General features: G+C 41.2%; 2 protein-coding genes across 6 annotated transcripts in view; one reads left to right on the forward strand and one right to left on the reverse strand.

The window, feature by feature from the left end:
• Positions 1–16,955, reverse strand: part of RSPH1 (radial spoke head component 1) — a 74,197-nt gene that overhangs the window by 17,614 nt on the left and 39,628 nt on the right. The window lies entirely within an intron of this gene.
• LOC141919252 (high affinity cGMP-specific 3',5'-cyclic phosphodiesterase 9A) overlaps positions 75–16,955 on the forward strand; it is a 105,737-nt gene continuing 88,856 nt past the window's right edge. For 3 of the 4 annotated variants that reach the window (XR_012621910.1, XM_074814427.1, XM_074814429.1), the window contains exons 1-9: positions 75–226; positions 1,238–4,666; positions 6,366–6,447; positions 7,290–7,416; positions 9,268–9,346; positions 10,202–10,337; positions 11,875–11,951; positions 13,764–13,930; positions 14,681–14,718. Coding sequence is in view for 3 of the 4 variants with exons in the window: in XM_074814427.1 (XP_074670528.1) it covers positions 4,611–4,666; positions 6,366–6,447; positions 7,290–7,416; positions 9,268–9,346; positions 10,202–10,337; positions 11,875–11,951; positions 13,764–13,930; positions 14,681–14,718 (762 nt within the window). In the remaining variant the exon portion in view is untranslated. The remainder of the gene's footprint in view (positions 227–1,237; positions 4,667–6,365; positions 6,448–7,289; positions 7,417–9,267; positions 9,347–10,201; positions 10,338–11,874; positions 11,952–13,763; positions 13,931–14,680; positions 14,719–16,955) is intronic. The other variant, XM_074814426.1, reaches the window with a different exon arrangement.

Consider the following 16,955-nt stretch of genomic DNA (forward strand, 5'->3'; position numbering starts at 1 on the left):
GCGCGGCCCGCCCCGCCGCCGCGGAGCGCCCTCCTCCTCCTCCTCCTCCTCCTCCTCCTCCTCCTCCACGGCGCGGCGGGGAGGGGAGGGGCCCAGGCAGACCGGTCCCGACGCGCAGCTCCCGCGGCCGGGCGGCCATCCGCAGGCGCGCCCGGCCGCTCGGCTCGGCGCAGGCCAGGCAGGAAGAAGGAAGCTACCGGCGGCGGGAGGGCGAGAGCAGCGGCGGGTAGGCGCGGCGGCGGCGGCGGCGGCGGCTGCGGGCGGGGGGCGGCCGTGCACCTGCCGTGCCGGCGGCGGGGGCGGAGCGGGGGCGTCGCCGCCGCTTCCCGCCTGTGCGGCGGCCCCTTCCCCCGGGGGGCCGCTCCGAGCCGGGCCGGGGGTGCCGCGGGCGCGGTGGCTCCGGTTCTCCGCCGGCGGGCGTTGAGAAGGCGGCTGCAGCGCTGCCGGGGTTCAGGCGCTCCCCTTCCCGGTCACCACCGCCCCTGGCTCTGGCTTTCCTTCACCTTTTGTCTTGCTTTCCCCCTTGTTTCTTCACGGGCTCGGGTTGCTCTGAGACCGCATCCCCCCACCCAGCCGGCGGGGTCGGACCCCGGGCCCGGGGACGATTGTTTTGGGGGCGCCCCTGGGTTTCGTTGGTAGCGGCGGGAGCAGCCGTAGGCTTGTGCCCCGGAGGGTGCGGGGCTGCGGGCGGGAGCCGGCTGAGGGGTTGCAACCCAGAGGCGGAGACCAGCCCCCGGCGGGCAGCGAACTTGCCCGTGGCGGCGGAGCGGGGGCTCCTACAGGGCCACAGCACCTCGCACCGCTGGGGAGAGGCATGTGCTCGCCACCTTCCCCTCGCCCGGCTGCTGGCCTGGCCCCGCAGGGTGCGGGTGTGCTGGCCTGGGCCTGGGCTCGACATCGGGGCGGGCGAGGCGGCTGCCTGGGCTTCCCTTGGGTCCCCTCGTCTTGCGGGAGCTCCCAGTGCCGTGAGGGTCCTGGGAGCCAGGCGTGGATTCACAAGGACTCTGGTCCCCTGTTGTTAAGCCAGGATTAACTATTTTCTGCTTTCTGTATTAAATGGAAGGAATATGGTTATTTAGGGTCCCAAGCCGATAGATTTGGCAGTTTATGTCTCAGGTGCAGAGCTGCTGGGTATTAAGCACAACATGCATTTGATCTGCATGTGTCTAAGGGCTTTTTGAGTCCTTAAGGACACCCTGATGAGGACTTGCATCGCCCGCTCTCTCTGTGTACGCAGAATTAATGCCTGCCCTCCAGGGGAACCCGGCAGGAGCTTCGCTCTGTCTCCCCAGCGCGCAGCACAGCTGAGCCAAGGTTTGCGGTATTTGCGGTGGTAGAGGCCAGTCGCGAATGGCTGTATTTTCCTGAAACAGGGAGGGAGCTATGTTTGAGCCAGTGCAGCGGGAAGCCTGAAGAAGCAATACAAAGTTTGGAAGGTAAATACGGATTCAAAGTAAGTACCAGAATATTGCTTTATATGTTGCAGTACAAGGAGAAAGCGAAAGTGTTTGTATTCACCATCAGGTAAAATGGCTGCTGAAAATGAAAGAACATAAAACCGGTTTGGAGTTTGTCCTTGGGCTTCATTAGTAAAACAGAAATATAAAGGATATATTGGTAAACTACCAGTTATGTGTTGTAGCCTGTTAATGTCATTTCTGAAGAATAGCTTTGTTTTAAAATTTAATCTACAGCAGGATGTGATCTTTATAACCTGTTATCACAAGTTTTATTGCCACAAGTTTCTTTGCTTTTGTGGAGGAAGTTTTATTTGTTTATTAAAAGCACATGAACGTCAGAGGAGCTTATGGATATATGGGGACAGAGGTAAGTTGTTGATGAGTAAATGAGAACTCGGGTCTCTCTGCCTGCAGTAAATAAAATGAAATCAGTCTCTGTGAAATAGAGTTAGGGTGCAGTTCTGTAAATGCTGCTGATAGTCCAGTCGTCTTTGCTAGGATCTAGTGACTCTGGATTTATGGCAAGGATACACTGTTAGGAGATGGTGTGAGTATGATCTGTGCAGCAGGCGCACAGATGTGCAACCCTGTGTGACCACTTAGCATTGAAACCTTTTGTAAGGTGCACAAAGTCTTTTTCTGCTTACACTAAAGCTGTTAAATAGTAACCTTTTAAACAATTACTTTTCTATGATGACAATTGCCTTGTCCCATTATATTTTAAGGGAACTGTTTCCTCGAGAGCTTTATGACCTCAGATTTTTGTTCTTTGCTGGTCTCTCAGTTTTTTCCCAGTAGATATTTCTGTCACCTCGCTTAGTGTGATCAGTTAAATAATATTGTTTGGGATAACTGTGAGAGAGGGGAAATGGGGTTTGGGATCACCCTGAAATAAATTTGTTACTGCTGGAAGAAAAAATTAACTTGTACTCTGGGCTGCTTGTGCCTACCTCTTTCTTCTTATTTTTCTTCTTACACCAAAGCTGTCCACAGCAGTTGTTGGTTTGAAATTACAGTTCAGCTGACCTAACTAGCTAGCTGTGGCTGTAAGAGGCAGTCCCAGCTTTAGTCCCTGCTTTTATGCTCCTGCTGGTTCGGATTCATCCTGTGTAGCAGTTTTGTAGCCACACAGTGAGTTAATACTCTCTACTGGATCGGCAGATTTTCAGGGCAGGTTTTCTGATGGATCAGTCACCTGAACCATCACTGTACCACTGCAAGGTCTGAGGAAGAGGGAGGCAGGGACCTGCAGCTGAGGGGTGGGAGAGGGGAGGAGGGCGTAGGGTTGCACTTTCCCTAACCTCTGTAACCTCAGAGAGGAGGTAGGAAACTCATGTTGGGTGGGAATGATTGTGGGGTTTGCTGATGAATTGCACAACCAGTTATCTGATTCAGGGGGAGGAAGGGGAGGTGGAACATGCCAAACGAGATTAGCAAGTCAATTAACTTTTAGGGGCGGGAGGTGTCAAGCTGAACCAGGACACTGTGGAAAAAATAAAGGTATGACAAAAATGTGTTAGCATAAAGGAGCAGACCCTTGATCTTTTGGTGGGATACTCTGTTATGTGAAGAGGTGGTAGTTTTCCATCATTCCTGGGGAAAAAGCCTATGTCAATAGCCAAGCTTTCGAGTTGCCAGCTTTGACACGGTAGATAGTGTTTGGTGTTGTCGTTCAGCTGGCTGAGGAGTAGTTTTAATTTCTGTAGTAAGATGGGGCAATAAAGAGGAGAGGAGAGAACTCACACCTTTGTCTGCCCTGTGGCAGCCTTTAAAATTCGCAGGTTAAGAGAAAACCCTTGTTCTTGGCAGGTGTGTTTTCTTCAAAGGAGATTTTGCTTTAGCTCACCTCCAGTGGTTTACCAGGAGAGCTAGTCCTGCATCCTACCAGCTTCCCAACAGGAGCGTGGCAGTGGCTGGTGCCAGTGTTAAGCCCGCTGGCTGGGTTACTGGGAGGGTAGGGGTTATGTTGCAGACCCTGGCGTGTTATTTGGCATCCTGCTGGGGTGTCTCCGCTGTTAGCGCACAGGGAGGCTTGGCTTGCATGCATGAGTTGCAGTCACACCTTTTGCCTACAGTGCCTTTTCTCACGTTACTCAACAGTTGGCTCCGACTTGCTCCGAAGTAACAGTGCAGCTAATTCCTGTTGCAGTACCTCTAATAAAGGGTACTGTGCATCTTTTTCTGTTGAGGGTCTTCGGTCCAAATTTGAACAGGAGGAGCTCTACAAGATTTTAAACCAAACTGAATTAATGCTGCAACAGTCTTGCTCTTCCCAGCGTGTCACGTGTGCACGTGAGCCTGTCTCCTCCCTTGTGCTGAATGAGCCAAAGTAGGGAGCTCAAGTGGTGAAAAAACTTTTTTGTTTTTTTTTTTTCTTTTCCAAGTTTTCTGATGATGTGGTGCTCTGTGCAGCACTGTTACTGGGGCAGGGAAATTGGGCTGGAAGAGGGAGTGCTGGTCAAGTCTTGCTAGCAGCATTGTTCAGCAGCATCACTTTCAAGCTGGAGGAGTCCCTATTCTGGGCTGAAAACACTACAGTCATTTTTGAACAAGTTTCAAGCTCATGAATGTTTCTGATGTGTTAAAATAGATCTTTGTAAGGTGGGAAATTGCCTATTTGTAGTCTTTATGGGACGAAAGCGAGTGTTTGATGTCAGCTGGCTTTGGATCATGTTCTAACTGCATCTTTCCCTTGTGTCCCCACTGCTTTATACTATGCTGACTTCTCAAAATAGATTGTACCTGATAAAATTCAGAAAAGGCTGCGATTTATATTGGCTTAAAATTCTCCATTATGTTTTTGATGTCTAGAAGGTTCATGACAGTATTTACTTGTCTCTGAAATAGGTAACTGCTGATTCAAATGTTATGATTGGAAAATATTACAATAACTTGATAAGAACATTTACTTAGCAGCTTCTCTTTTAAGATCAGCAATTAACAAAGGCAGAGTGAAGAATTTGCCACGTTGTGACTGAAGGTATAAGAAAAGAAACCTACAGAGAGATCAGCTCAGCAGTGTATCTTCCACGTTTGTTAACAGCCTGCTATCGCACAGCTTTGGGAGGATCTTTGTTACATGCTGAAGAACAGATAACGTCACAAGTACATAATTGTGTTGCCTAAAATTTGATACCAGCTGTAGAGTAGATGGCTCGCCTTCCTCCTGGGATTCGCTTCATCACTTCATTTTCACGAGATCAGTGGTAAGTCTTAAAGTATGGTGAAGATCTTTGTTTTGGACAATGTGAATTTGTATCTGGGGAAGACGATACTGTTGCCTCACTCTATTTTTGCTTTTTAATTGCGTAATATATACAGCAAGAAAATATAGTCAGTTGTATAATAAATATTACTGATACTTAAAAAGCGAGATACTTTGTTGGGGGAACCCAGACAGATCCTTACTAGTTAAGTGTGCTAGAGAACAAAGCCTTTTGTTCTTTTCTTTGCAAGGTATGTATTTGAAGGGATAAACTTCAGAATTTATTTTCAAACTCTTAGGTGGGAGGGGTGCTCGAGGTTAGCTTTCTTTTCTTAACCAGAAGTGTATTTTCTCCCCTGTAGTTTGACATGTAATACAGACTTGTAGAATTACAGTTTTAGTTCCTGCTACTGTAATATAAAAAATCCCAAACAAACGAAAATGAACAAAAAAACCCAAACCAAAACCCCTTTCCTTTAGGAAAACATCCTGGAAGTTGGATAGCATCAGTTCTTTTGCTTTCTGAGATAGAATACTGAGTCAATTGTGTTTGAATAACAAAAAGATAACAAAGGAAAGAGCGCTTCCCATTTGAGCAATTTTATCACATGCTTTCTCTAGTAGAGTGGCAAGGACAAAGTCATTTCAGTTTTATCACTTGTGAAGATGTTTTCAGTTATGGGGGTGAATAACTCAACTTGCGGGATAACTCTTTTTTTAATGTCTCTGTGAATATGCTAGAACTATAAAACAAGGCCCTTGTTATCTAAAAGTTTATAAAGTAGACAATGATTGAAAAATGTTAATTAAAAATTAGGGACCGTAGTAGGCTCTGTGATATCAGGTCTTTATATGTATAGATGTACTTTTATTTACAGATGTTAATTTTAAGATCAAGACTAGAAGGAGCCAGTAGATACACTTTGATCTCTGTATTGTTAAAAGCACAAATCCACAAAACGCTCTCCCTCTTAAACAACTGGAATGCGCTGCAGGTAGAGAATAGATCAGATTATAACCTTTGTTTAACGCTTGCAGTGACAGGGAGTTTGAGGTGCCCTTTTCGTTCAGATGAGCTGCAGAAAAAGACCCAAGGTTGCCAGTGAGGTACAAGGAAAACTTCCCAATCCCAGAGCTGGTTAATTAGGTTCATGTGCTTCAGCTGACAGTGCACACAGTCAGTATCAGTTCCCCATCCATCTCTAGAAACAGCTGATTTCTCTTGTTACAGAGTAAGATAAAGCAAAATGCAAAAAGTGGTAAGGAAAGAAAGAAGTAATAACCCACAGTACCCAAACTGACATCCACAGAGCCATCATTTATGTCCTAATCATACCAGAAAACAGGATGAGACAGTGAAATGCAAAATCTGATTATCAGTATGTTTAATGTTGAACTGCCTTTTAATAGCCCCAAAGGAAGCCTGTAAACAAGGCAGATCAGCTCTGTGGACTCAAGAGCACTGCCATGTTGTCCTGCCTGTACCTGTGTACTGCCAAGCTCCCTTCCAAAGCCAGATCAGAGCAGATGTTGTAAAGCAGCATAACTGCTAGGGTGGCTCTTCAGACTGTTAGAGAATGTGAAAAAAGTTGTCTTCCAGTATTCCAAGGTTACCAATGATTCATGTAATGTTTTTATGTAACTTAGTGCTAAATCTGAATAAAATAATTTTCAAATACTCTTTTTTTTATATATTGTAGGTATAGAGCCTTCATTTTCTCTCTCACTTTCTTGTTGTATGCCAGCTTCCATTTATCAAGGAAACCTATTAGTATAGTTAAGGTAAGCAGGACCATGTCCCTGTTTAAACATCCTTCTACTCTTGTCAAACACGGAAGTAGTCGTCTTTTTCAGTATCTCCTTTTGTGAAAGGTGATGTTAAACTTTAACTTGGAATGGTTTAAAAGATGAAAAACTGATAAAGCTAGTACACAGTAACATTTAGTTAATAAACTTTAGTGAGACCGCACCTAGAATATTGCGTATATGTCTGATCTTTGCATTTAAGACTTGAAACAGCTATGCCTACGCTTAATTCACAATTCATGTGAATTAATCTAATTAGAGATACTTAAGAGTTTACAGGTTCACATTCATATGTTTGAGAAGTTGCTCATAACTGATAGGTCAAACATGATAAAATTCTACTGACGCTTACAAGACTGTTCCAAGTACTGTTGAGTATCACAGTCATAGTTTTCTGTACAGTTGGGACTCTGTTCCCAGTGAAGCTGGTGTCAAAGTATTATCTAATTCTAGGTTTGTTAGTTTAATCTTTGGCTTGTATAACTCTCCAAACATAAATCAAACCCCCCAGAGCTGTATTGTATATAACTGATGAGTAACAATGGACAAAGTAGCTTGATGTTAGTGAAGAATTTTGAAATTCTGCAGTATTAGAAACACCAGTTCACTATAGCATGTTGTTTCTAACTGTGTAATTACTCTTTCATGTAATGGTGGCTTCACCCAACAAAATACCCAGCAATTAAAAATGGATAACAATTTTACTGATTTCAGTGGGTTTGACGCAGGTTCATACAGAGCTAGAATTGTTAAATTTGTTGCTGTATGGGAATTAACAGTCAAGTGAATTTTCCATTTTCAAATTTCCTCTCTATCAGGGGGAGCTGCATAAGCATTGTGCTGCTTCACATGAAGTTGAATTCACCTCCTACAAAGAATATGCTGTCCAGATTCAGCCTGTCAGAAAGTCATCTAATGTATCTCAGTGCGGTTGGGAGCCATTTGGTAAGGGTTGTTTTTTTGGTTTTGTTTTTTTCTTTCTTAATAATGGACTGATATTCATAATTAGATTATTTGCCCCTTGCTATTTCTTCTTCATGTGTGGAGGGATTCAGGATGTGTATGGGGGAGAGGTGCTTTGTTTTCCATGTTCTCATTGATTTTTCCGAAGAAAATTAAGTTGTGACTTACCTTATGATGTCTTTCCTACTTAAAGTCACTTAAACAACTGACATTATTTTAACTGTTACAGCTATGAGATGGTTTCCGTAGATCAGTTTTCAGTCAGAAAATGGGAATTGTCTTTAGAATGCCTATTAAAGAAAAAAAGGGTGAAGAATAAAATAAATCATTATAATTTTCTGCTGTTTTGATTCAAGGTCCAGCAATCATTTAAATGAAATTACTTGGTGTTTATCTAAATTGGAACTTTTCAGAGTCCTTATCTGCCAGAAAGAATATTTTTCTCCACATTTTAATGGAGAAAAATGGGAGACTTTATTGCGGAATAGAGCTGACAACTTACTGAATATCTGATGAACCTGGCCTTTCACTTAAATAGAAAAAATATTTGCCTCCTTACAATTAAATTAGAGTTTAATTGATTTGAATTTAGTAGAGATTTTGAATCATTCCTTGACACTTTTATCACTACCAACAACATCAGTGAAGTAGAATAGTCCATTCTGTCAGCGTGCCAGTCCACTCCAGCCTAGCCATCCGTTATAATTATTCTTTAATTAGCAATTTAAAAAAAGTTCTACTCTGTTTAAAAATAATTAAAGATCTGAGCTCTGGGTTTTCTCTGCACAAAATTCTGTGTATTAACTGCCTGTTGCAAGGCAATCAGTCTACTGAAGTTATTTAGTCCCACAGGTTTCCGAATGTATGTGGATGCAATTAAACTTGATTGCTGTTTCTTGTCCCTGGACAAAGGAGAGACTGAGTTTGTGTGTCTAAAACACTAGTTAGCTTTCTTAATGGAAACTTCTGAGCTCCAGTGTCCTCCTTTTTCCTTGAACACACAGGTTATTGCAAAGCTGCTGCTTTGGGATGGCACTCTAGACTTGTTCTTTCAGCTCTGTTTTTCAGGCAACATAGCTGGCAAGCTGGGAGATGCTTTAGTAACTGTGACTTCAGCCTCAAAGTCAGTGGGAATTGTGTCTCCTTGCAAATACACAAACTGTCTGTCTTGGTATGAGTTCAGGTCTCTTGAGACTAGATGTGATGTTTCTATTTGGGTGGAGTCCCTCCTGCTCCCTCCATCCTGCCTGCAAGTCCCATTTTGTTGTGATTATGGTCATTTGTCGTACAGAGCAGAACCCTGTCTTTTTTTTAAACAAGACTTCTATCTCTGTGCCTTATGAGCAGTTGGAAAAGGAAATGCAAAAGGCTTTAACAGTTTAAATATATACATATTAAGCTGATTCCTTAAAAGCCTATCTGATGTTGGATTTTTTTACCCATTTTGGCTGTTGGAACCTCACACATTTGCAACCCATCTTTCCACTTTTAGTAGTCTATTAAAGTTTGGGTTTTCCTTTGTCTAAGGACCTATAAGAAAAGAATGCCTTGTTAATAACTGATGGTTTTTCTCTTCCAAAATGCTATTTTGAATAAGGAGGAATTAAGAATGGGCTTACCAATATTTTCCTGATACATTACAGGCAAAAGGGTCAGTTGTAGAGGGCTTTTTGGTCAAAATGTTTTGCAAAATGCATGCTTATGTCTAAAAGTGCCTATTGAAAATGTAACTGTCAGTGTAAGTTCCCTGACATTTTTCTTGTAATATGTAAAAATGGATGGGAAGTTATTGGTACATTTAAACTGATAATTTGTTTTGTAAATTGTTCTTAGATAAGAACAACTACAAACAGTTACTGGGAGCATTGGATTACTCGTTTCTGTGTGCATATGCAGTTGGAATGTATTTAAGGTAAACCTCACTCTCTTGGAAACCTGTTTTGTCTCTTACTGTTAATTTATGAGGCTGTACTACTTATGAGAAGTTGTCCTTTCCTACTGTAAAGTTTCTGTTGAAGAGAGTGAGAACTTTGGTTGCTGAGGAAAAAAAACACATCATTTGGAGTCCCCAGTGGTATCATACCTGTTGGTATATATAAAATTTCTTACCTGCACCCGTCCTGGCTGTCTTGTGCAGGAATGCTTTCCAACTTGCAGTCTAGCCTGTCTTTCTTTCATACAGAATATGAAGGCATATATGCTGGAATATATGTCCTCAAACTTTAGCAGTCTCCAACTTGCACATGTGGACTAAACTGATTGTCCTGGCTTTCTCTGTAGTTGAAGGACAGAAGCAGACACCTCCAAAAAATGATACTGAACCCATCTTAAAATGTGCAATGTTAGCTGCTGTTTGGAGATGCTTCTCTCTGTTGGCTAAAACCAGAACCTTCATAACTAGAATTATTGGCAAGGGAAACAAGTCTCACTTTAAATGGCTGGAGACATGTCCCACCTTACAGGTGTCATTTGGAAAATGACTCTGTCAGTAAATGACTTCTGATGTGCTCCAGGTGAGTATCTCCCTGAAAGATGGTTGTGCAGATGTCAGCACTTGGCAATTAGTGAACATGAACTGTTTGTTGGTTTTTTTCTGTCAAGTGCTAAGAATTGCTCAGTTGCTGCTGTGAAGGAAAACAGCTGTTACAAATAAAGTTTCTCCTCAAACAGAATTAAACAAGGCAAAATATTCATTATTTGTGAAGGCCTGGGGTATGATCTCGTTTTTAATTATTGCCTTTCTTTTTCTTTCTTTCCACATTCCAAGTGGAATAATAGGAGAACGGCTACCTATCCGGTACTATCTGACAGTTGGGATGCTTGCTAGTGGACTCTTCACTGCAATGTTTGGATTGGGTTATTTCTATAATATACATAATCTTTGGTTTTACATAATGGCCCAGGTAGGCATGATGTTATTTAGATACTCTTGAGTTTCCATGGTGCTGTTAAGTGTTGCATTGGGTTTTTTTTCAGTTGCAAACCGTGATAAGTGGTTGGATGGGAGAATGTAAATGCTGGCATACACTGTTGTTGATGACAGGCAGAAATGGAGTGGATAGTCCCAGGTTTTATTTTTGAAAAATGTTTTTTTTAGTGGAAAGAATTTTTGAAAACAAATTGAAGTGTTTCAGTCTGTGTCAAATCAGTGATCAAATCTTTGCAAGCTTAAATGTGGGCGAGTTTTAAAACAAAGGTATTTACTTTTGTCAGTCTGCCAAGACCTGAGTGACACATCCTGGCTTTCTCTGCAGGAAAATTACATTTATACTGCTAATGATGAACAGTCTCCCACACTGGTGTGGCTGAGAACAGACAGCTTGTGTAATGAGATTCATTGTGTGGGATTTTTTGGAGCACTTGTAGATCTAATCAGGTGTCACAAGAATATTTACCATTGACCAGAAATGGAATTTAGGTCAGGACCAGGGTATGGTTAGCACTTCTGAGTCATTTTGGACACATCTGCACCTTGCACTGCTGTTTTCTTTGTGTTACTGCAGCAGCACTTTCACCGCTGGCATGTTTGCATGGCATTGTGCAACATGGCATGCAGCAATACTAACTTGGGTACTGCAAGCTTTTATAACTGTTTCACCAAACCATCCATTTAACCATGTTACTGCCTCAACGCTCTTGACTTACGTGGTTTCTGAGACAGGAGCTGGCTCCTTTAGGGTTAAGCTAACTCTCTCTACCGATGCAGTGCTGTGTGATGTGGTCAGTGAATCCTGTAATAGCAAGGGTGGTCTTGCACAACCAGCCTAATTGGTTTTTGTTGGGTAGAATGAGGTTATTTGGTTGCCTGTCCAAATGCACATTGTACGTGTGAATTATTGTACTGTGATCTTTGTGTTAATGTATAATACTAGATAGGGAGCTTTTTAGGAGTTGAGATGAGTTAGGGTTATGATCTGTGCAACATGGAGGCTGAATTAGTTCCTACTTCAGCCTGAGTACAGTAAGTTAAGTTTCTCCCCTCAATTTATTTACAGGTGTTTCTTAAGCATTTTAAAGTTAATGTTCAGTTACCCAGTCTCTCCTAAAGTTGTGGGGTTTTTTTCCACTTTGATTGCAAACATGTTTTGCCATATGTTCAAATTGAGATAAGTATTATGTTGCTGTTTGAGTGTGGAGAATTCATTTCTCTGTTCAGTTCAGTGCAATGTGATTTTTGGTAAGCATGTGATTGGATTACAATCTTTTGTGGTTTAAATCATAAAATAATTGCAGAGATGTAGGTAGAGGGAAGAATCTCTGCAAAACTTTGTAACTTGTTTATTCTTGGAAAAGAATGGTTTCAAACCCCCCCCCTAAATCTCTAAATTAAAAGCATTTGTGTAGGGTTCCTTTTCCTAATGCAGCATTCGACAGGAATTGTGTAGGAACCTGAACTATTATAGGGTATGTTTATTTATTATTATTTTTATATACTTTCAGATAGCTAATGGGTTGGTGCAAACTACTGGCTGGCCAAGTGTCGTTACATGTATTGGCAACTGGTTTGGAAAAGGAAGGTAAATAATACGTAATCCACAGTTTTGGAAGTACAAATCAATGCATTCTGATCTGTAATGTTATATTCAATTTAAATATCTTTTCCTTCAGTGTTTTTTGGGGAGGGATGAAACAAGCAGTTAGGTAGATCTTTGAGAGGAGTTTCCTTTGTTACTCTGATTAGTTTATACTCTCTCATGTCTAGACAGTGTTCTCTGGTATCTCTTTAGTCCGACATTTAATTTTTCAGATGAAATATTTCAGAATTAAGAATAATTCTTGCAAGTATTAACAGTTTAAAACCACTTTCAATAAAAATTGTTATGCCATTTATTATCCCATGTTTTCATTTGCATTTCAAAGCAGTTGTCAGGGTGTAACTCTAAAAGTATCTTTGTGTCTAATGTCTTTTTTTCTAACGCACTTACAGAAACTTGAAAATTTAATTTAAAAAATACATATGACAACTGATTTAACCTTTCTTTTTGTCACTTTCTTTAAATCATCTTTTTTTTTTTTTAATCCTGCATAGAGATCACTCATAATGTTGATTTTTGTCACACCGTACAGGACTTTGCCATAAATTTTGCAAGAGCTGCATGCTAAATACATTGCCTCTGATAATGGTTGATGCATGTAGCGTATTACCAGTAATACTACTGTAGTGCCTTCCGTTGTAGATACATACCGCTGAGTGAACATTATTGTCAATCGGTTCAAGAGAAGGACATATGAAAATTAAGTATATGCTTTCCATATAAAATCACGGGATAGTTAAGAGGTAGGCCCAAACTAGTTTTCCATAGTCCCTGCAGCCTTCTTGGTGAATGCTACAAAACGCAGAGAATGAGAACTACCATACAATACTGCACAAAGTTGGTGAGTCTGTGCAAAACAAATATGTTTATTCAGATTTTGCTTTGTGCAAAAGCAACAGCCTTTACTTTTAGGGAGGTCACATAGTGGACTGGTGGGTAGGGCTCTGGTTTGATTGTCAGTGATCTGGTTCTTGTTTTCATTTTGCTACAAATTCTGTGGAACATGAGCAGACCTCTTTAATCTTGTCATCAGCCAAAGGAAGAAGTTTGGTTTAGTTCAAATTAGGTTGTTCCAGGTAAACTCCTGCTGAGGGAAAAGCAGTTTTCTCGTGACTTAAAGGAAAAAAAATATAATCTAACTCTCATGACTTCAGTAAGATTTTTGTGGTTTACATTAGCTCATCTGGAGCTATTCTACAGCAGCTTTAATCTGTGATTTCCAGGCAGACAGCAGTTTGTGTCTGATAGCCAAGCTTGTGCAGGTGTTACCTTCTACTAGTGCCTAGCAAGTCCAGAATGTGATCGGAAAATACCGAATTTGCTCTATGTATCCTGCAGAGAGTGTTTTCTTCTGTATGATAAGTCTAACATACCCTGAAAGCATCAGATCACTGGTGCAAGGTGTTTGCAGGAGGACTTTCATTCCCGGAAGCATCAGACTTAGCGTGTACACGCTATGGAATATCTGCACACTTGTTTTTATCCAAGAAACTCTATTCAGAAATATGCAAGCCCTAGTGGTGCCTTTAAATGCCATTAAAAGCAGGATGAGTTCTGTCATGCACAGAGAAGTATTTAGAACACTTCTATTAATATTTAGGTGCCTTGAAATTGCCAGATGAAAGACTGTAGCATAAAGAAGCAGTCAGTTAAAGAACAGTAAGATTGCAAATATTTCACTAACACCACAGACAGACGATCATTTTTGATACACTTTTCTCAAGATAGTAATGCTTATTGGGTGAATAATAAGAAATATTTGTGGTTCGTTTTTTTTTTTTTTTTTAAATGCAGGAGAGGTTTGATCATGGGAATCTGGAATTCACACACTTCAGTAGGAAATATATTGGGATCCTTAATTGCTGCTTACTGGGTGTCTACATGCTGGGGTCTCTCCTTTGTGATGCCTGGTGTTATCATTGCTGTGATGGGGATTGTTTGTTTCCTGTTTCTTATTGAACGTAAGTGCTTTAATGGGATAGAACCAGGGGGGGGCTCATTATGGGTGAAGAACACCAGCTGTTTAACCTAAATGACCCAGTGTAAAGTATATTCCTCAAGCTATGCCAATACTTAAAGAACTTCCTAGAACAATAGATGGAGAAGACCCTGTGTATGACTAAGGAGTTTATACACTCAGACTCTGGCATACCTGAGAGAGTAACACTTCAGAATTCAGTCCACTGCCCTGTCATTAATTCCCTGTCTTTATAAATTGTTCAAGTGTATCTTAGCAGAATGTCCCACCTGGCTGCCATGTATATTCTGTGCTACCATTCAACCCATGCCATCCATTTTCTGTGCTATGAAATCCAGAAGTCAGATGATAAAGCAAGTTTTTGTCATTTTAAATTAGAAATGAAAAAGGAATGACAGGTTTTGGCCCTACATAGGCGTAGCTATATTAGTATGAATGTTTATTTTACTGTAACTGTCCTGTGTCAGGAGGTAGAAAGTTCTGCAGATATAACTAGAATGTTATAATGAGCTGGACTGCCAAAATAGCACTTAATGTTGTCATAGGATGGGAAGGATACTATGGAGCACCCTTTCATTTTTCTCTAAAGCTACAGCTACACATTTCTACTAGGACTACTTCTGTGTTATCTGTGGTGTTGGTTTATTGTCAGAAAATTGAACTACTGGTAAGTGTTTGAAGAGATATTCATTATGCTTGTTTTCACTATTAACTGTGTGGTATCGTATTTCAGATCCTAAAGATGTTAGTTGCTCCTGCACGCCATCCAGTGTAAGTGAATGCTTTTTCTATTTTGATTTTTGCCTCCTAATACACATGTTTATTATGATAGTTCTGGAAATCAGATAATCTGTGAGGCCCTTTTGTGCCAGGCTGTTATAACTGACCCTGTACTTGAGGGAATTATTGGTCTTCTGTGCTTCACTGGTAAACCAGTAGCTTACTTTCTATCAAAGCAATGTGAATCAAGAGGTGAATGAGTTTGTTTTAACTGAAATTTTGAAATAGATGATCATACTACAGTAAACCAAGTAAAAACGGTTAATCTTTTTTTTTTTTTTTTTTTTGAGTTTTCATACTTTCCTTCAGTCTTCCTGGACATCTTCAGAGCATTTTGACCTATCTCCTGTTGCCTTCCTTGCTTAGGTATGACATAATGAGATAGCTGCCAACCATATTCTGTGAAGGCTCTCACTGTTTGAGAACCCTGTATTAGGCATTGCAGGAAGAGCAAACAGCCCTGTTCCTGCCATAGCGTCAGTGAACCACCCATCTGTGGGCTTGGGGATGGAAGGCGAGATGTTCCCTTAGGTAGAGGGAAGGACCATAGGAGCACATGGCTAAGGAAAAGAGAAAGCAAGGGATGAATGTGAAGCTGTGGTGAAGAGATTGGAGCAGACAGTCAGTCTGTGACAGTGACTTTAGTCATGATATAATATGACCTTTATTTAACCAAAACTAATGTTAATGAAGGGCTGTGAAAAGGAGAGAGAAATAATCTGCTTAGTGGCATCGGTCACGTGACTAATCAATACTTTAGTTTTTGTGGCATCACAGAATAATTTAGGTTGGAAGGGACAGGACCTCTGGACATTGTATGGTCCTACCCTCTGCTCGTAATAGATCTAAATTTGACATAGGATCAAATTGCTTAGGGCTTGCCTGTCAAATTTTGAAATCTTCAGGGATGGAGATGCTGTTTATACATAGGTGATTTATATTTTTTTTAAATATACAGTGAGTTTTTAGAATGCATTGATCACATGTTTTATTGGCAACAAGGCAGTGGATCTTGTTATTGTATGACAGCTTATACTTCAAGGGCTTAAATTTTGGCAAGGTAGTGAACTTCGCTAAGCTGTAAATATACTATCACACACACAAACTGTGGAACTCATACTGCCTGAATCACAAGGGAAAATGTGACTCTCTTGACACAGGAGTTTGAAAATCCAGCATCAGAGATTGACCACTTAAGGCATTGTTGAAGCAGGATTGAAGTGTGTGTGTGTGCGCGCAAATGTCTAAGCTTTCTTTGGGTTGCTGAACATTGCACACATACTTCCTTCTGTCATTGTAGCCACAAAACTCATAACTTTTAAAAATTTTTTTCTAAAAGGAAAGCTTTCTCTTTAAGTATTAGTGTAAGGTTGTTCAAACATTATTTTGAAAGTAGGTTGGAAGTGATTAAGCTCTGGTACTGTTTCCCCAGTGCTTTTGAAACAAAAGTTTATAAGACATTTTATGTACTCAAAATTAACTAATGTAGAAAGCTATGTTGGTGGTGAAAAGATGTGCCTTAAAAAGGTTTAGCTACTACATGAGAAGATGATTCCTTTCTTGCCTCATGTGGCTGTGACCCAAGAGAAGGGAGACAATCCAAACAGAACAAGAGAGAAATAAAAAGCAAGAAAAGGAAACAAAAAAAGAGCATTAGGAAGACCAGCTGTGTATAACTTCTCCTAACAGAATGTCATTTGTAGCCCAGTTTTGTTTAGGAGTGTGTTTGCAGGTTCATCTCTGTTTCATGTTCCATAAGACTCTGGTATGTGTTTGTCTCTACTGTAACCAAAACCTAGAGCAGAATGTTGCTCCAGACTCCTTCTCCTTTGGCTCCCAGGGACCTGTGGGCAATCAGGTCTGCCACGTTTTCACGTGGTTCTTTGGAAGAAGGGTAGGGGGAGATTGGTCTTAAGGTTTCCCATGTGTGAGGGCAAATCAGGGCTGTTGGGGAAAGTGTTGGAGGGAAGGTCCCAAGGGAATCCCACATATATTTTCCAGTGTTAGTGGATTATACATGGAGATTACCTACGTGTGCAGACAGGTGTATGTGGACTATACCTTTTAGTTGCAAGTGTTGCAGGGATGATTGCTGCTTTTTTACCACCCCTCCCCATAGTTTCAGATAGATGGTTTTTTACATTTTAGATACTCTCCTCTTCTTGAATAGTAACTGAAGGTAACTTTTCTAGTCTGTTATCTCTTCTTTACCAGTTAATCGTTTTTTT

The sequence above is a fragment of the Strix aluco genome, chromosome 2 (assembly GCF_031877795.1).
Source record: "Strix aluco isolate bStrAlu1 chromosome 2, bStrAlu1.hap1, whole genome shotgun sequence".
Classification (NCBI taxonomy): domain Eukaryota; kingdom Metazoa; phylum Chordata; class Aves; order Strigiformes; family Strigidae; genus Strix; species Strix aluco.